We start from the raw sequence: 20,260 nt of genomic DNA, 5'->3' as shown, positions 1-20,260 counted from the left end.
GTACGTAGTCATATTACCTAACCCAAAACAAACTAAGCCAACAAACATTACCCAAGACTGCAGGAAGAAGTGTGCAATAAAACCAAACAGACCAGGCTGTTCGGCCGACTTGGGCGTTCCGGCAGTAATTGAGTGGGACTGGGCGGCGGCGACGGTTCAGAGCCCGCGGCTGCATCGACGGCGACGGTGGGTCGACGTCTGCCGGCGACGGGCGCGTTCGGGACAGATTGGCTTGTCGCCTCGTGCGACGTCGGGCGACTCTGAGACGGGCGACGATCGGGAAATAATCCCTGATCCGCCTTTAATGACGCCCGGAGAGGATCAATGAATGTCGTCTGCAGAGGGCGGGAGGTGGAACAAAGTCAGTGCCGTCCTCCGTGTGGCGCGGCCTTGTTAAAGGTAGGTTTGTGGAGCTCAAGCGGATTTCAACTGTCATAGTGATAGGACATGTGGTGTGGACTCGAGACGTCACCCGTTAGCCAGTATCCACTCGCAGCCCAATCGGAGAGTTATATTAGTCATAACGAACATCGCAGTTGTACCAGGAAAAAATATCATAATGAAGAAACCACTAAAGCGCGATTGTCTACATGTTTTTTATTTATGTTTCTAGGGGAAAGCTATTAATATTCTACACAATGCGGTTCACTCTTTACAACTATCTTAGAATTTTAGATATCACAGGCTTGGTTGTTTGTTAAACACAAACTTATAAGATGACGAAGTAACTATGAACTTCAACATAAGTAGCACGATTATTTATTATGATTTATGAGACCTTTTGCTTACGCTTGAATGTTCGCAAATGAATATGTCAGTTACATAACCAGTCCTCGTCTGTCTTTTCTCTCTCTCTCTCTCTCTCTCTCTCTCTCTCTCTCTCTCTCTCTCTCTCTCTCTCTCTCTCTCTCTCTCTCTCTCTCTCTCTCTCTCCGCCCTCTCCCGTTCCGTTCCGCGTCTGCCTTCGTTCCGCCGCCGGTGTGATAACTGGAGCGTTCAGAGCCGACGGCAACTAGCCACTGATGGCCGGCGGGAAGCACTCCCCGACAGCTGCGGACAGACCCCCAGGGCAGGACTGATCCCGAAGGCAAACAACAGATCCGACGCAATTTCACAATGTCCACAGAGCGACTGCGACAGCTTACACGGCGGTCTATCGGTCTGTGGAGTGAGGTGGATTGATGCACTGGGTGTGGTGCGGTGCGGTCATTATAGTGTGGTGGGAGAGGAATGAGCACTGCGTCCTCCTCATTTCATGAAGCTTGGTGGACCAAAGTGGATTTCAAAAGTTTGCGAGGTTTAGGTTGTTAAATCTGTTCTGCTTGTTTTGTTGTTGTAAGAGCTGCTCTACGGAAACTTCTGAGCATTGTTGGTCCAGACTCGCCCACTGTATTGCCTTTAATGTTTTCCTCGGACTCACCGGATGGCGGGTTCACCTGATACTGAACCAGTCAAAGGTCAAACCGCAGGTCTTGACGCTGCCGGTGGTTTGAACGGAATCTGAACGGAGATCGCACAATTCCGTTGCAATTACTAGATCGTCCTACAATATTATTACCGAGCATATGCATCTTTTTGTACGCAAAGTTATCTTAATATTAAAATATAATTGAGATATATATTTAGCGAAGTTTTCCAGTCAGACTTGATCGGATCAGTTTTGGTTACGATTCGTTCCCCTAAAATTGTCTTATTTTAACACCTCTATCGCGATGACTGAGCCTTGCTCTATGTGGGCCTGACTGAACTGAACCGTGTGTTGTTGAAGTCTTTGTGTAACGCATCAGTTACTTCAGGTGTGACCGTTTTCATGGCCGTGAGACGACCTTCCCCGGCCGCAGGTGCCCCCCCCCCATTTCCCAGCCCGTCCTCGGCTGATAGTTGTGTGGGGAGGGGGTCTAGTGGGCTCAGCCTTGGACAGGGACACCCAGACACAAAGCGACATGCCTCGTTCAGCGCAGTCTCTGTGATGAGCGTTGTGACTACCGTTCTCGCGCAGTCATATCGCACAACATATGCAAGATCTATTTTCATATGCTCAAGGCAATTCATACATACTAGTCTTGTAGCAATCGATACATTTGAAAATGGTGTAGCGGAGCATGTCATTAATTTTATAGGCATTTAAGTATACCTTTATTACTCCCTTTGAAGATACATCGTCGGACGGACTTTAACCCTCGCCGGCACAGGCCATTTTGAGTCCTTCGACGGCACAAGGGGGGGGGGGTTGGTACGACCCCCCCCTCCTCGCGTTTGGCCCCTGATCGAGATAGAGCTTCGCGGAAAAAACGAGCGTGTTGCCCGTCACGAGACGAAGCCGATGATACCCAATTTTAAGGTCCTAGGTCATCGGGTAACCTTCCAGGTCAGGTCAATGACCCGAAAACCGGGAAAATCGGGACCTGTTAGAAAGTCGTAAAGTGTGGCTGCTATGTGGTTTTCCGGGGTGCTGATCAGTGATCACGAATATCGTATTAGTTTTGATCAGCGATGATGTCTTTAAGCATTTAGACCAGGTCGGGTCAGGTCAGGTCAGGTCAACCGGTAGGGGTTGTGACGGGTATTCGTAATACGTGTCAACCGCCTCGGACAGCTTCGTAACATGTTACGAAGGCACCAAAACTACTTCGTAAATGTTCAACTGGTTGCTAAATTCGAATTCAGCTCCAAAAACTAGCCTAGAAATATGTAAAACTCGAAAAAGTGAACCGAGGTCACCCGAGGTCACCAAAGGTCAATGACCTGACCTGACCTTCAGGTGACCTTGACACCCACCCTAATGCATGGGAGCAACATCAAATAACATGTTTGAACGTTTGAAACCACGAAAAGCTTGCAAACGCGCGGCTAATGCGAGCCGACATGCGCCGAACCGCGATTTGGGCCAAACATGGTCACAGAAAAGAGGTCACAGGTCAAAGGTCATTGGGGTCAGGGTCATGCAATTTTCAGGGTAGGTGTAAAATTGATCAATGCGAGGGTACTGAAAGTTTTGTTGCGATCGGCCGCTTTTTACGCGAGTTATTCGCGAAAAACCTTAGGGGGCGTTGCATCAACCGGCGAGGGTTAACCCGCGACCTGGTGGGGGGGGGCTATTTTTTGCCCCCCTCCAGACTTCTCAATATATCTCCAGAACCGCTGCGCCGATCGTCACCAAACTTTCAGTACCCTCCCGGACATCAATTTTACACATTGTGACCAAATTTTTTTCCAAAGGCTATGATAGGTTGGCCGGAAATGACGTCAGAGTGACATCATGTTCTGCCGTTTTCGACCCAAAAAAGGGTTTCGCGGGAAGAGCTGTCAGGCCTATAGCTTTGCAAATACAGAAAAATGATAAGGATATAAAAAGCTGTAGAATGAGCAGGGCTACAAAACTGCTATCTCGGATTTTTGAAATATTTGGATTTTGACTCCCAAAAATCAAAACATAATTTTTTTTGGATATAATAATCGAAAAATCCAAAAAGTTTTTTGAATTTCGCAAAAACCGGAATATATGTGATAGTCCTTACCACCTTCCATCCACATACCAAATTTGAGATTGATACCTCTTTTTTTGGCGAAGTTATAGCGAAAAAACTGTTCAAAATTGATGACGTCAAATTTTCAAACTCAATTTTTAGCAATTCTAGACCCCGTACCGCAAAACAAAGACCACCATTAGACTCCCCTTGACGAGCTGCATCGAATCAATACCCATTTCATGCAAAACTATCAACTTTAAAATTTGACCTTTTTTGGCCTGACCTTGACCTGACCTTGACCTGCACTTCACCAGAAAGTGACCTAAGCCGTACCTGATAGTCTTATAACCAACACCATTGAGTTGGAAATGAAAAATTGGCCATAAAACATGCATCACACAACCTTAGTAAAGTTGGACTCATGTGACCTGACCCGTGACCCTTGGTGACCTGACCTGTGACCTGACCTGGTATTGTCAGTGACCTCTAATAGCAACATATCTACTAGGCAACTAACGCCCTATCGCTGATTCTCGACAAAATGCGTTTTCCTCGGTGTTATAGCGCATTCCCTAGAAGACCCGTGAACGGTGAAACATTTCATCTTCGACCTGACCTGTGACGTCATCGGTGACCCGGAGGTCAATGAAATTTGGTTTCCTTCGACAAATTTGACAGGCCTTTCGAACGCCGTTTGAATTTTGCGGATCCGTCCAGTAGTTTCGGAGATACGAGGGGGGGGGGGCAAAAAATAGCCCCCCCCCACCAGGTCGCGTTATAAACAGACCCCACCAGGGCGCGGGCAACGAATACCAGCATACCTACATCGAGGACACGAGTTGGTAAAAGTGCCAAATCCATAAGGTAAATCCACGTGCACATATCGCCCTTGTGTTGTATTTGGTTTCAAGTACTGGGAACTCAATGCTGACATTAGAGACTCGGGTAATTCAGCCTCAGAAATACCCAGCGCTTGTCTAGCCACGTGGAATTGTTGAAGCCATCCAAATCCCCGGTGAGATGACGCTCCCATACACCCAGTAACCGTGACCGAGCGTCCCAGACATCGCAGACAGGCCAGTATCCCGTGACGCTTGGTAACCAAAAGCATGGTTCCGTGGCGCTCGGTAACCCAACGCGCTCTAGCTGGTGGCATGGTCCCGCGTGGCGCTTGGTAACCTAACGCGTTATATACTGGCAGCATCGCTCGTGGCACCCTGGTAACCTGCGACCTCCCAGACCCATGACGGGTGGAATCCCACGGCACCTGGTTACCGCCGCGCTATGCCCTGAGGCGGCCAGGTCGGTCGCGCCGCCGGGCTCTGTGTGACGGCGCGTCGATCACCGCGGCATTAGTTACGTCATTGTCCCCAGGGAGGGAGACACGCGACCCGTAATAGACGCGACCGGCCGGCCCGCGGCCCTCGGGACCGGCCGCTGGCTACGGCGGATTGAGAGAGAGAGAGAGAGAGAGAGAGAGAGAGAGAGAGAGAGAGAGAGAGAGAGAGAGAGAGAGAGAGAGAGAGAGAGAGAGAGAGAGAGAGAGAGAGAGAGGGAGGGAGAGGGATAGAGTCGCTGACACGGACAGACAGACAGACAGACAGACAGTCATACAGGCGGACAGACAGACAGACAGACAGACAGACTGACAGACTGACAGACCTATAGACCTACAGACCTACAGACATACAATTACAGACCCAAGATAGGGAGGGAAGCAGGGAGGCAGGCAGGCAGACATATAGACAGACAGACAGACAGACAGACAGACAGACAGATAGACAGACAGACAGAAAGGCAGGCAGACAAACAGGCCCCTATTAGATGAAATATGAACGTCCACGTGCACATTACTCCCGCTATATGAGAGGCGGAGACGATTACATGTAAGAGTAGATACATAAGTAATAACTGATAGCCGATAGGGATTCGTAGCTCACTTATATATCACATCTTAAATTAGCGCAGCAATATTAATGTTCCTATTTCATGAAAAAAATCACAAACGTCGACTTTATAGCTTACAGCTACTGTACATTACAGCTTACATGCTAGCCTAAAAACGCGGATGTTACTGCACAAAAAGCTGACTTCTTAGCTTATTCACAACGCACATCCTCTCCTAAGCCTCTGAGGCATCTCTGAATGACGAATGGGTTTTAGTGCTATAAAGCACGCGTTGAAACCCGAACAAATCATTTATTGTGTGCTCGGAAGATGAGCTGACACTTGGAAAACACATTGAAAGGGACCCACTATCCACCTCAGCAGCCAACGAAACTTTGGCGAACGCGGAAAAAGAGAAATACGAAAGGAAAGAAGAACTCGTGCAGGATGAACAGGAGGGAGCTGAACGGCAGTGCAGAATGGAAGACGTTTTGGTGACGCTCCACTTGTCCTCTCGATAGCGAAGACTCCACTCACATGGTGTGTAGAACGGCTTACTAATCTGGCTTTGTGCGTCAATAATTCACGCGCCAGCCAGCAACATGCATGGCAAGAAATGGAGCGGAACGAAACACTTTGTCGTGCTTAGTTGCATTGAAAGAGTTATGAGACGGTTACTGTCAGCTTTTTTTTTCATCGAGTGGTCCATTACGAATCTGCGTGCCATACTGGCCATTGCCAGCGTCTCTGGCGAACCCGCATCGTTCAGCTTTAGCGCAGTACGTGACATCGGCAAACAGGGAGCCTTAAAAGCTCCGTCCGCACCGCACCGGCCATCGGTCATGGTCTATTTCCGAGTGTGACCTTTGGGAGTGAACAGTTGACATAGCGCCCGGGTAGAAATACGCCGGCTAAGTAGCTTTGTGCTGACTAAAAGCCAAGGGGAATACAGACGGAGTTCACGGCAAAGGAAGTTACGCAGCGTTACGTGGCTGGGTCACGCGAAGTTTTTATCACACACGGAGAAGCCTTTGTTGAACTTTGTTGCATTAGTTGTTTTAATATATCATATTACTTCTTAAGTATATTTTAACTGAGTGTGTTTGACGATACTTTACCCTAAACGGCCTATATACCTAGAATGACATAGCGGAGTTCTTGTCGTTTAAATAAACATGCTAATAGTTCAGATTATGAAAATGAGAAACCTCCAGAGTAATGCCCCAGAGTAAGATAGCGTGTTAGCTCATTACCTGCAGGTTATTTGTCATGCTATATGAGCGTAAAATAAAGTTTTACATCATACGTGAAATAAATGCATTTCCTTGCCATCAGTCACCGCATATTCTCACTAGCTATCAAACAGAGCTATCAAAAGTCAAATGCCGTAATCCCTATGATCAGTGTCGCACAAACGCCATAAATGAACCCACGCTCGCGTCCACTCCACATATTGACACGCCATTCTAATGGTGCATCATGCAGCTCTTCGTTTGGTCCCGGTAGCAAACACTCAATTAGCGCTGCAGGTATATTTGTCTGGTCGTGGAGCACTGTTTGCTGGGTCGACCATCCACCGGTACATAGTGCCGTCCGTTTGATCGTTAGAGCGCACCATTTCCACTAACGAACGAGTCCGCCGGCGTGTTTCATTTGGTCGTGATCAAGTTCCCAGAGGTATTTATAGCAGACCACAGTCTGGTCTAGAATCAGAGGTCAAAGATAGACCGTGCGCTCGATAACTTCCCACGGCGTTGTTCGTCCCGTCTTCGACTCAAACTGGGCCGGATCAGCCACCGAAAAACTGCAGATCCGAGTTCACAAGACCCGCATCTAGCGCAGATGCAAATATCAGGGAGCTGTTTGTAAGCGCTTTGTTGATGTTAAACTTCAATATACGCTCTAGTGATTCCAATCGTCATGTGTAGGACGATTGCAAACATTTGTCTTTCAACTTTGTTTTGTAAAAACAGGATGAGCTCCCGTATGCCACGGCAACAAGTCACTGATCTGGAGAGGATATTGGCAATTTGACTGAGCTGCGGTATCTCAGTCAACAACTTCCTCAAATTATGTACGGATTACACGTTTGGGCTGTTTTTCACCGTATGAATTGCAATCTGTTTAAAATACGGCACGTATCGCGGTTTTTCCTCTCCACTGAGCCGTGTGACGTCTGGCAGTCGAGCTGTTTGCCACCGTCTGCAGAGCGGTAATGGATATCAATCGATGCATACCATCACACCTGCCACTCTGGCCTGGCTGACTGCCCCGCAGATCTCCAGAGTAATGCTGTAATACCACCCCGCACGGCACCCGAGGGGCTGGCCGGGCAGCATCTGCACTGTATGTAGTATTTCATTACAGGTGCTTTTGCCTTCAGGTCTAGTCAACAAAATTACATTTGATGCCAAAGGTACTATACCTTATCAAGCGCGATCCACTCACTTTTCGTTAAATTCCTTTCATTTTTGAAAACAAAAACAAATGAATAATAATAACAGCATGGTAGCACCCAGCTGAACATTGCATTTTTCGCTCAGCATTAGTTTTTTTTTTAATAAATGGAGCAAGAGGAATGAACGGCATGTCTGGTTATATTATCCGTTTTCACGACGGGCTATCCGGCAAATGCACCTGATTTGACCAAATCTGCACCTAATTTCTTTTACAGCAAATATCTTCATTTTATGAATTTACATATTTCAGTGTTTTAATCGATGATGCTCTCTGATAATATGACAAAGCAGGCAAATAAACAATAAGTGCAACCCTAGCTGATAGCTGCTAAGAGACACACTGAACCAGATTTAACCAAATCTGCACCTAATCTGCACCAGATGTGCACCAAATGTGTACCAGATGGCCGTCGTGAAAACGGCTATTATACGCTTCTCAATGGAATTCGTACTTCTAAAGCCTTTCAGAACCTGGCACAGGAAAAGATACTTGAGCATATAAGAGTATGTAGCCATCGCACATTTTGCACTTTTGACAAAATAGAAGGTACATTAGGGATGCCTTCTTTTACATTACGAGGATTATAATAAACGTATCGATTTATTTCCCTTCTACCCCTTTCGTTTTTTATTTAATTTGGAACGCAGTGCATCATGTTGAATTCCTCATGACTTGCCATGAGCTGCTTTTAACGCCTGTATTATGCACCAGCTGTGGAGACAACTACTGCTCCCCACTCCCAGCCATGCCACCAGACCAGGCTTCGCTAACCCGGCCGCATCCATATTCCATTAACCGGCCAAACTACCCGATCGGCCGGGCGACGGACCACCGCAGCCTTCCGGCTGCCTGTGGTTCGATCAGCGCGGCCCCGTTTCGATCGGAGGTGGTCACCGGCCTCCTCATTAACTGCTCGACCCCGTGGCCGCCGATCGCAGACAATTGACGCCGATTGAGGTTGATAGACGGCGCCGGCGGCCATCAGGTGACCCCGTTGACCTCCGGGAAAACTGCGGGAGGGTGGACACTGGACAGACCGGAGACAGACGGGGTGGACAGAGCAAGATTGACAGACAAGGTAGGGTGGACAGAAGAGGTGGACAGACTTATAGGGTGGGTGGGCAGAACAAAACGAAGGGTAGACAGACCAATGCGGACCGGCGAGAGTGGACACTGGACAGTCCAAGGGTGGGTGGATAGGCCAAGATGGACACACCAGTGTGGGTGGGGCCAAGGGGACACAAATAACCATCCCCGACCCGACACCATATCACGACGAGCGTGTGGGCGGACGTCAGTGCGGTCGCCGATCCGAGGCGCCGGTCTCGCGAGGGCGTCCCGTCGATCCGGCCGGTTAATCAGTCGCCAGACAGTCTCGGCTCCGAGTCGGTCCACGTCCGGTGACAATGTACGACGTGCCGCCGACGCCGGGGGCGACGGGGACGCTTCAGACGGCGGGCCGACTATGATGGAGCGCCGCGCTCCTGGCCGGTTGCCCGTCATCAGAGGCGAGTGATCCGTCTGTGGACCGTCTGGGAATGTCTTTGATTGTCTGAGGACTATCTGGGACTGATTGGAGCCGACCGACTGCCGCAACAGACAGTCTGAGACCGTCTGAGACCAGAGGCGGATCCAGCTCAGAGTTTGGGGGGGGGGGCAAACCATAACAATTTAGCGATTCTTTCCATGCATCGTCCATAGGCGTAATGTTAAAATTATGCCGTTTGGGGGGGGGGGGCAAATGCCCATTTTGCCCCCCTGGATCCGCCACTGTCTGAGACCGTTTGCGATTGTCTGTGATTGTCTGAGGACCGGTCGACCGCCGGAAAAAGACAGCGGTGGTGACCGTCTTGGACTGCCTGGGACTGGGATTGTCTGGAACTGTCTGTGACTGTCTGCGAACCGCTTGGGACCGGCAGACCGCCGGCACAGAGAGCAGACAGCGCGGTGGAGGTGACTGTCTGAAACCAGCTGGGACCGGCTGGGACAGTGTGAGACCATCTGGGACCGTCTGAGACCGTCTTTGTCTGCAGTCCATCTGTATCAACCATCCTCCGATCACAGACAGCGCTGGTGACCGCGTCTGTGTCGGGGCCCACAGAGCGCTAATGGCCGGGATTTGTCCGCTCTCTGACGGTCGCCGCTCGGATCAGAGCGACAGCAGAGTGACAAACATGTCAGCGCAGCAATCACTGGCCCAGTCGCCTTTCTAAACCTATCGATCCGCCCCGCATCGCGACTGCCCGTCACAGTGAACGCGGAGGCTGGAACACGTTTAAACAGGGAAACAATTTTTTATTCCTGCCTCTTTGGACCTATCTGCCATAGCAGGCATAAACAGCTTTTTAATGCGGCTGAACATCATCGACGAATACATGGTATATGTGTAAATCCAAAACACCCTGTCACCAAGATGGATTTATTAAGCGGATTCCACTGTATGATGAACATTTGGTGGCTTGACAATCCGTCGCCGAGCGAATAGGCGCATCAAGGCGGTCAACGAACACCTAGTGCCAATTGGCAGCTCTTCACAGTTGTACCTGCCGTCGGTGTCCAGTTCCATCGCTCACAGTGATAAACATAGTAACCGGTCGACTAACAGGCACCCAGCGGCCAGCACCTACCCAATACCCACACTGAACTCAGACTGAAAGCCATCATCAGTCACCCGCTGTCACAGAAGCATCATAAAGGATCTATCGGAAGATCGATCAATCAATAATGCGCCGCCCGAAACCTTTATTTCAGCCGAGTAGGCAAATATGATGTTATGACTAAAGTTGAACACGTAGGTGTTAGAGAAAAGCAACAAAACCACGGTTACAGTTCAATAAATGGCAGGCCGTTTATGATTGCTTCTGAGGACAGGCTGACAGGAGTATACATACTTGATGCTCCTTATTTTAGTGGTATAGCCCATCGCTAAGGTTTTCGTTGAGTTGCACACTGTAAAGAAGCGTGTCTGTCCCCTTGGCTTTTTGCGCGGCACACCTATGTGTCGTCTGACGGATGCCGTATGCCATGGCTAATTAGCACTGGCGTGGTCACCTTCCTTTGGGGACGCCGCGTCACGCGAGCTGGGAGCCAAATGTAGCACCAGAGAACACCGCGAGGTGGCAACAAGGTCAGACTGACGGGCTGTGCCACACACAAAGCTGCACTGCCGGCCTCAACCAGGCCTGGTGGGAACCAAGTAGAGATGCTAAGTGAAGTGATATTATTTGGGAGCTAAAATGCTTCGAGATTTGAAAAATGATAGGCATATAACTAATGAAATCAATGTGGTCATATTCTGTGTTGGTATGGACAAGTGCTTTGCTCGTAGCCTAGCGCATGGTTGAGAAAGATATTTTGTCTTTTTTCTGACCAAAGCAGTTCGAAAATAGCCCGGAGGTGGAAAATTAACCTTCGCCGGCCGAGGGGGGGGGGCGGCGGGTGCCGCCCCCACAGGTTTTTTTTTGCGATAGCTCCGAGCACGCTGGCGATAGAGAGCTGAAACTTGGCATACTTGACCTTTTATTCAAGCCAGATCTTTTGACACCAACTGCATTTTCGGGTCAGGTCAGGTCACTGACCCATTACGTCATATGTGAACCTCTGCACGGATCGCCGGGAACGATCTCCAACTATCTCAAGCACACAGAATCGTGATTTGATGCACTCCTTGCAAGGTTAGATGCGTCACTTTTGCAATGTTGACCTTGCGTAACGTCATTTATGACGTCATCAAGATCATATTAGTTTTTCGTCAATAACTCCCGATCAAATTAAGCTAGCGAGTCGAGAAAGCCACCAATGGACTCAGAAAGACCTGCCGAATCAAATGATATGCGCTATGACCTCTTTCGATCAGCTTCGTGACCTGGGGGTGCTGACCTGACCGTGACCTGAGGTCAACATCCTAAGTTGAGCTGACCCAAACAAAAAGTATATCATTCGACGCGCCTGAGCGAGGCGAACACGATGCTGCCAAAATCGCGGCTCTGCGGCCGTTTTTTGCAAAGTTATTCACCAAAAAACTTAGCCGTACCTTGGGGCACTTGACCTGTTCTCAGAGGTCACCGGTTGACCTAGGACCTTAAAATCGGGTACCAATCTCTGCGTCTCGCAACGGCGCACACGCTTGTTTTTTCCGCGACGCGCTAGCTCCACCAAGGGCGAACCGGCGAGGGCGGGGTCGTACCCGCCCCCCCCCCCCCCTCGGCCGGCGCGTATGTAGAAAACCAATAGGTCCGGCGAGGGTTAAATGACCGCAACCGACACAGGCAGTCATGAACCCATGTGCAGAACCGTCGGAGGCCCAGCCCGCCGCCCCATCACGTCACAAGAAGGCCTGGCGCCTGCCACCAAAAGATAAAAACGTTTCCACATAAATCATCACCGGCAGAAGCTGGAACGTAGATCACAATGCATTGCGGTCAAATTATTATTGTGGCTGGAAATCGACGTCTTTCATTTGTATGAAGTCTGATGGTATAACATGCTTGGAAGGAAAATGTACTGAACACGCGTCCGACCATTAGTCCGGCGATATGCATATGCTGACGGTCGTATTCACTAGGTATGGTATTTACCCAAGCGCCGCGGCCGTCATCGCGCGAAAGGCGGAGGTGCGGTGACCTTGTCCACGGCCCGGGTGGACAGCAGTATAACCTCTATTACAGCGGTACACCGACGCCCGTCCTCCACCTTCACTCGATTACACTCGACAACTTCTCGGGAGTGCAACTCACCCAGTTGGGAAAACGAGGCACCAGTTTACGAGCACCGACCGCTGTACGAAACAAAGTTCCATCAATAACTTGGAAACTTAATTGTGCAATGCATTCGATTTTCGAAGTATTTTCAACCGAACAAAAGAGTATTCTGTGACTTCGAATGCACCATCGCCATTAAACACGTCAATGACACCCTTCAAAATCATTCACTTTATGACGCTATGACGATTTCGTGTCTCTCAATCGGCCAATCACAAATGTCAGACATCCTAGTTATTACGACTTCAGTGTAACTCCCGGCGACGATGACACAGAAGAGACGTCAGCCTCCGCCTGACGTCAGGTGATAGCATTGTTCGCACCGCTGGCCGACTCCGGGCAGAGGTCAATCAGCGCCTTATACCGGGGCGGGTCGACAGCTCGCGACTCACAGTAGATGAAGGATAGCCGACCTGTGTCCCGGCGCCACGCTGTCGACCAAAGGTCAAGAGTCGAACGGGCAGCCGGAGATGAGTGATAGCTTCGTCAGCGATTGGATGATGTTGCCCGGGATACAGACTCTGCCAGTCCTGGCGCAGGTATGAGCCGAAAGTGACACCGTCTGACACGGACTGCGGGTGTCACGGACACCGCCTGACACGTACCGTGTCCGAAAGTGACACGGGCCGCGAGTGACACCGACACGGACTGCGAGTGACACTGACACCGTCACGCGCTGACCATGGTGCACGAAAACAGCGTCACAAAAACGCGGCGCAGCTCGGCCGCAGCGCCGCAGCCGCTCTGGTTAGTGATGATACCCGACCCATGTGGTGTGTGGGACATTACTGTGAGGTGTGGGACAATACTATGAGGTGTGGGACACCGCTCTGAAGTGTGGGGTATGGACCACTACTGTGAGTTGTGGGTCGAACTGCTGCATGAGGTATGGAACACAGCAGTGTGGAGCGAAATAGCTGCTGTCTGGCCCGGCCAAAAACGATCCCTGTGCATTTGACAAGCCTCCGCGTTTTCATTTACTGCGTGATTGCTGAAGGCCCATAGAGCGACACGGACGTAAGCTAAGCCTTTTCATCTTCACCGAGCCCGGGAGGCTGGCCTCACTGTATAGGACAGTATCTAAGGAGCGATCTCTACCAGCCAGGAAGACCGCGAGCGGCGCCAAGTCCGGTGGTACACCCAGCTCCCATCATCGCCGCCGGTAACAGAGTGGACTGGCGACACTCGGCGGCAGCGACAGATGAGGTGGCCGCAATAACCATCTGGCGGGCTCACCTGACGCCATCAACCAGCGGCGACGGTTCTGACGGGTAGGACGTGTCGGTAGAGCTGAACACGAGTCACCGGGTCCGAGTTCAGCTAGTACTGCAAACCACACCTGAACAGAGTCAGGACGGGATGGGCAGGACGGTTAGCGATCCACTCACAGGACTGATTCGGTATACACTATACACAGGACACAGGTGATTCGGTATAGTGGTGACTACTGACTGGTGAGCGTCACCGGGCCTCGCCAGTCGAAAGGGCTGGCATTGCAAACGACTGCTAAATGGTACCGGCACTCGCTGACAGATGGGTTGTTACTAGTTGTGAATAAGTAACTCAGCCATATGCGACAAGTTGGTGTGCTGAACAAGTCACCGCATAACAAGACGGGCTGGTATTTTAGTACTGAGCGTCACCCTCCGTCGTCGAGCCGCAGCGAGCGCAGCAGCCTTTGCCGTCTCCCGGATATCCAAGGTGAGCTGGCCAGGAGAGCGTGACGAAGCGATGCTCTGCAAGACACCGGCTGCAGAGTGCAGAGGGGCTGCTGCGCTCCAGTGCCCCACCGGCGCCGCCATAGCCGTGGTGCAGCCCGTTACAGACATGACATGGAGACAACGGGTGGTGTATACTGGGCCTCTCGGAAATCCGACCGGCCACAGCAGAGCAGAAGTGAGGGGGCTGCGAGTATACCTTCTGAGTGTCTTCTTCAGAACACAAAGCTTTAAAGTTCTGGCGCTTGTGTCTATTTCAGTATTTCCTAGAAAGTTTATTACGTTAATGGCAAGGTTGCTTGCTCTATTCGCAGATCCATCTTTTTCAAATCTCGCAATCGACATAAAGATGTTGTATTCTTGTTTCATTGAGTATCACGGAAACAAATATGTGGGAATGGAGTCATATTGGGAACGTTTAAGAAGCACATACATATGTTCCAAAAGATATCATCTGACCGCACACTCAGGTAAAATGGTTTTCTGTGGATCATAAACGTATTAACGACAATCCAAGTTTAATCTACCGAAAATGGTCTTCGAACTTTGGCTATAAACTATTGAAGATTAATATGAAAAAGCAATAATATGTCCAAAAATTGCATGGATTCTTTTGTCGTACCAATAAAAGTAAAACCTAAACTGCAAAGTAGATGAGCTTTCGACAGCGTTGCCATCATCAGGTCTGTAAACATTGCCGACGATAAGTATTCCGACAACATTGCCATCATCTGTATAGACAGACAGACCTGATGACAATGTTTCTACGCGTTTTTTTATGAAAATACATAAAAGATATGGGCTCCTATGTATACCTACAGGCTCCCCATATAAATATGTCCGTCTTTTGCCACCCGTACCTATAGCTCGTTGATGAATCATTGAGCGTGTAGTATAGGAACCTCTAAGTAGAAGAAGACTGCCCTGGTGACGCTGACAAGTAGCTGGGCCAAGCGTTTATTGCTACTTTGTCTTTGATTAGTTTCCCTTGAGATGGCAGCTGCGTTTGATCGTCCCATTAGGTATCTCGGGCAATCACACCACCTATATGTAGACAGACAGATAATCTCGCGGCTCGCAGAGGGCCAGAGAAGGCGGATGCCCACAAAAATGGATGGAGGATGTGAGCAACAGAACAACAGCGCCGTAAATTGTAATTATTCTGAGCATCCCAGCAGAAGATGGATCACATCGTCATCCGCCCGCAAAGTTTTTCAAAAGTCCTGTTGATCATCCGGGAAGAGCTTGTGATTTTATACTGGTGTGATAAGTACCTATTTTAACGCGCCGCTAAGATTTTCACGAAGATCTCAACGCATGTTTTATCACCGATCTTCTCGCACATGCCAAAATATGCATATGCATTATGTTCGGGTCAGTAACGGTTAGGAAAAAGTGGTCACATAAAGTAACCTCGCTCTCGCTGTAGGGGAGAGTGGGGCACATTCGTGCAAAAAATGGATAAACCCATATATCTGTTCTTTGGTTAGTGCAATGGCAAAATTGTTGATTGTAGTATGGAAAGGAACTATTGCAGATAGTTTTCCTCTTTAAAAGTTATCCTCTAAAATTATTGCTTCCATTAGAAAAAATGACTTTTAATAACTCTGAACATTTGCACGAAACTGCCCCACCTATGGGGCACATTCGTTCAAGAGGTGGGGCACTTCCGTTCACCCTGCAAAGTTCGAGAAATTACCGGGCATTACCAGAAATTTACCAAAGGAAATTGGCAGGGGGTCATTTCACTTGATTCCTTTCGACAAGAATGCATTGCACAACATATGTAGAAAGAATGGGCTGGCCAACAAGAATGTGCCAACTGCCGGCCTCCGTGACCTCGCCAAGTTCGCGTGAATTGCTCGTCACGACGTCACAAGCAGTCGAGACTGAGTCAGGCGAACGTCATTAGAGAAACCTACTACAGATAAAGTCATAAATCGCAAAAACTAAAAAAAAATATGCACGAATGTGCCCCCAGGCAGTGCGTACACGAACCTGCCCCACAACGTCATTAGTAATATATTTCAAAATTTCTTTTTGAAAAAATGACACTTTTTCAACAAACAAGTTTGCAGCAGTTCCGTGAATAGAGTGAGCTTCTTCACCCCCAATTTTGAAAAGCTGAACCACATTTCCGAGTCAGGATCACGAAAATGGATGACATGAGAAAAGTTTGGAAAGCTCACGAATGTTACAAATTTGCGTTTTTATCAAGCATGACAGCAGGTACAGTGTTGTCTTCTACGGTGAACGAAGGGCGGCAATGATAGACATATTTCCATAATTTACCTTGAGCTCGTGCAGTCACTCGTGTTCCCATAAACTGCTGAAAACGAATGTGCCCCATGCACGAATGTGCCCCACTCTCCCCTATATAAAATCCCCATGTGTTAGTGTGCTAAGATTGCATCATCCCACCACAGTTTCAAACAAAGAGATGATACATTTATGGGGACATAAGCTCAATAATAAACAATCGCCTTTATGATGTTACCTTCACGAAAGGAGAAAAGGGACCCAAGTGGAAGCGATAGCCACAGAAGTGGGTGCCCACTGCCCTGTATGGTTTCGACTGCGTTCCGCGACTCCGGCTGCCAGTGTTGCCGTCTACCTTCATCTCGTCTGCCATCCCGTCTACTGTCGTCTCCCGTCGTCCCTTCTACCGTCCGTGTGCCGTGCGTCGGGCCGGGCGGCGCCCGGTAGTCTCTCGGTCAATACCCATTACCCAGCCACGCGGTAGGTACCGTCAACAGGCCGTCCAGCCGGCCGGCTGCGCACCATGCCCGGCAATTGGCGCGAGCGAGCGCGAGCGCGCGCCCGTCGTCCTCTCTGGCGCCGTAATCACCGGTGCCCAGGTGACAGTCACCGCGGATACGCGCGGGATAATTACACGACGGTGGCGGTGGTAACAGGTGGATCCACCCGGGGAGGGTGAGCGGGTGTGGGGAGAATACTCCAGCCGTCTGGGGGGCCGGTCGGAGGACAGAAGATGCGCCCGGTGGGGATACTGGGTTAACGGGTAAGTAAACACGGGATATAGTTACACTGGTGAGGACGCGCTGATAAGAGTGATAGTTATCAGATAAGTAATGGAAAGAGATACAGTGGTGGGCACACTGATAGGGCTGGGAGTTATCAGACAAATCAACACGGATGTAGAACGGTGGGGAATTGATAGGGCGATTGTTGAGCTGATATATAAATGCAGGATGAGGATTTACACCTCATGGGTATTGGGGATACTGATCGCACTGGGGGCTAGCGGACAAATAAACAAGTGATACAGACCGCTGAGAACACTGATAGGCATCTGGCAGGCTACCTCTACAGCTGTGACGTGGCAGAACCACCGATAGGCTCCGTACCACCAACGCATTAATTAATGGCTCACGAAAGGGGATGCCTTCTGCAGCCTCTGTGGCTGTCAACAGTGTAAGCCAGGGCCGTTTTATGTCTGGCTATAAGACACTCGTTTCGTTGAAGTTGCACAGAAAGTATTGCTTTCCGGATTCATAGCTCAAGCAATGTTTGCATAAAGGCGTATATCACCTCATGAATCCCGTACGTCACATAGCCCTTTGTTTGCATATGGCTCCTGACTTCACGGTAGCTGCCATTTCGCCATTCACATTAAATACTCATTAAACCCGGATGTAACCGCTACAGTCATCCTGGACAATGTCAATGTCATGCGAAGGGCATGAAGCATTATTAACACCACTGAGTGCAAGTATCACTTTCATGATAATGTGTTAGAGTTGTGGCGGCGTGTACTCACAAGGCAGGAGCGCGGGGACAGGTTTCAGCAGCCATTGATGTGCCAACTCACCTCTGTCAGAGCCCAGCGAAGTGGTCGACGCCGGCGTCTGCAGCAGCTCCCTCAGCGCCGTCTTGTTTTTCTGCAACGAGTAGACAGTGATGGTACAGTGATCGGCCTCGAGTTGGTAGCACCGGTAGCCAAGACACACCTCGTAGCGCTCGCGTTTTCGGCGGCGCCGTTTGGAGGGACGCGGTGGGGGACGGGGAGGGGAGTTGCAGCTCTCAGACTCCGAGTACACCCCACTGTCGGCGCTGCGCACGCTCTCCACCTCTGGCGGCTCGCAAACCTCCGGCGGCACGCACATCTCCGGCGGCTCACACACCTCCGGAGGCACGCAAACCTCCGGAGGCACGCACATCTCCGGCGGCACACACATCTCCGGAGGCACGCACATCTCCGGAGGCACGCACATCTCCGGCGGCTCACACGTCTCTGATGAGTCACACGAGCTCTGGCTGGCGATGCTCGCCTTGCCACGCAGACTGGCTCGCGGCGCTGGTACCGGGGAGGCGCCCAGCGGAGGGCCCTCGATATGCAGCGGTAGCCCGGCGGCGGCCAGCGGCAGACGAGTGACCACCTCGGCCGGGTCAACAAACACTGAGGCGTCCGGCAGGGGTCGGTAGCGACCCCGCTCCGACACCTCGCCAGCGCTGGGCGCCGGCTCCGAGGTCAGGTCGCGGACCAGCGAGCGGGCCCGCAGGCGGCGCTGCACGCGGCGGGCCAGGTCCTCCAGCGAGCGGCCGCGCCGCACCACGGCCACCCGCGCCTCGCTGCGGAAACTGGCCAGTCGCTGCAGCGGACTCCGGTGAGTGGCGGCCGGACGGTCCACGGCCAGGTCCTCAGTATCCCGGGCCCGTGGCGGCGGCTCCGGCGGCGGCGGAGACTCGCCGGACATCTCGTACATGGGCACGTACCAGGTGGCCCGCCGCTCCGTCAGACGGTGCTGCTCGTCTATCATGGGAGACACGCCTCGCAGCAGGACGCAGTCGCTGACCAGGTCCATGTCTGAACCAGCTGCTGCAGCAGCACTGCGCGGATTCAGCACAAAATGGCCCCTTTAGGTCGACCTTCGCTGTCCACAACCCAGAACACAGGGGTTCCCTCAGGTCAACTCCTCCTGCACACAGCCCTGGCGCACAGCAGCGCCCCTCCGTCTTTGGCCTCTCTAGCGCGGATAATTCACTCTATGCCCACTTCAACACACACTGCCATTCCTCTGTTCACTCGCTCCGCGAGAAGCAGCAGTTCGCGCTGTCTCCACTGGCCGCTGCCGCAGACTGGCGCGGCGGCGCTGCGCGCTCTGTCTGGCGCGACGATAGCGTCACGCTATCAGCGCCGCCGGCGTCACGGCCGGCCTCCGCAGCACGCGCCAGGTACCGCTGACGTCAGCCCGTCACGGCCGTGACAGCCGTCACCGCCTTCACTGGCCATGATAGTGCGCGCAGTCTGTCGCGCGACTAGAGCGGCTTGATGGCGCAATTGGCACCGCGGCCGAGGGCGTCCAAACCCGACCGGCCGAGGGCGTCAAAACCCGACCGGCCACCGGCGAGGCCCGGGGTGTGTGCCAGCATAACGTCTGAAGGAAATGGTGTAGCTGAGAGAATCGTAGACGGCCAGGGGAATGGTTTGAGGACGCATGCCATGGGTCGGATTTAGAAGTTCCAGGTGGAATATTATGCTGTGTTTTATTTCTCACGACGATGTGATTCATTTAGGAATGAATGGGTAAGATGAGTTAATTTACAGGGTGTCCCATAAGTTCGTTCTCACATTATATTTGCATGTAAAACAGAGTACATTGCGTTTTGAAATATTTATGACCCGTCAATGTGCTCCTCAGATGGGCAAACACATGAATACATGCACTGTGGCATGCCACCCGGCATATTTGTCAGCGTAGCAGGCTTGAAGTTAGCCCAGACTGACTTATCATTCGCCGTGAGCTCCTGGAGGTTGGAACAGCGTTTCGCTTCGACGAGCCACGATTTCAGTATCCCCAACGTATTTTCATGAAATTTGGATCCCATAAGTTGCCTGACATGTGATCTTGCGACAGACGCCTGTCACAGTCTCCTGGCACTGCTTTTGAGCTTTCCTTGACCTGTTCACCGATGCGGAGTCTCGCTTGAAGATGGGCCTACG

At 50.9% G+C, this 20,260-nt stretch overlaps 1 protein-coding gene across 1 annotated transcript in view; it reads right to left on the bottom strand.

The window, feature by feature from the left end:
* The window catches only part of LOC122366264 (rap guanine nucleotide exchange factor 4-like), a 50,730-nt gene extending 31,537 nt beyond the window's left edge, over positions 1-19,193 (bottom strand). Inside the window, exon 1 of the mRNA XM_043338290.1 lies at positions 18,128-19,193. Within this exon, the coding sequence (XP_043194225.1) occupies positions 18,128-19,121 (994 nt within the window). The 5' untranslated portion in view covers positions 19,122-19,193. The remainder of the gene's footprint in view (positions 1-18,127) is intronic.
* Between the last annotated feature and the right edge of the window lie 1,067 nt (positions 19,194-20,260).

Source organism: Amphibalanus amphitrite, unplaced genomic scaffold (genome assembly GCF_019059575.1).
Source record: "Amphibalanus amphitrite isolate SeventyFive unplaced genomic scaffold, NRLGWU_Aamphi_draft 000793F_arrow, whole genome shotgun sequence".
Lineage (NCBI taxonomy): Eukaryota > Metazoa > Arthropoda > Thecostraca > Balanomorpha > Balanidae > Amphibalanus > Amphibalanus amphitrite.
The sequence above is the reverse complement of the archived record's forward strand: the minus strand, read 5'-3'. Positions and strand labels throughout refer to the sequence as shown.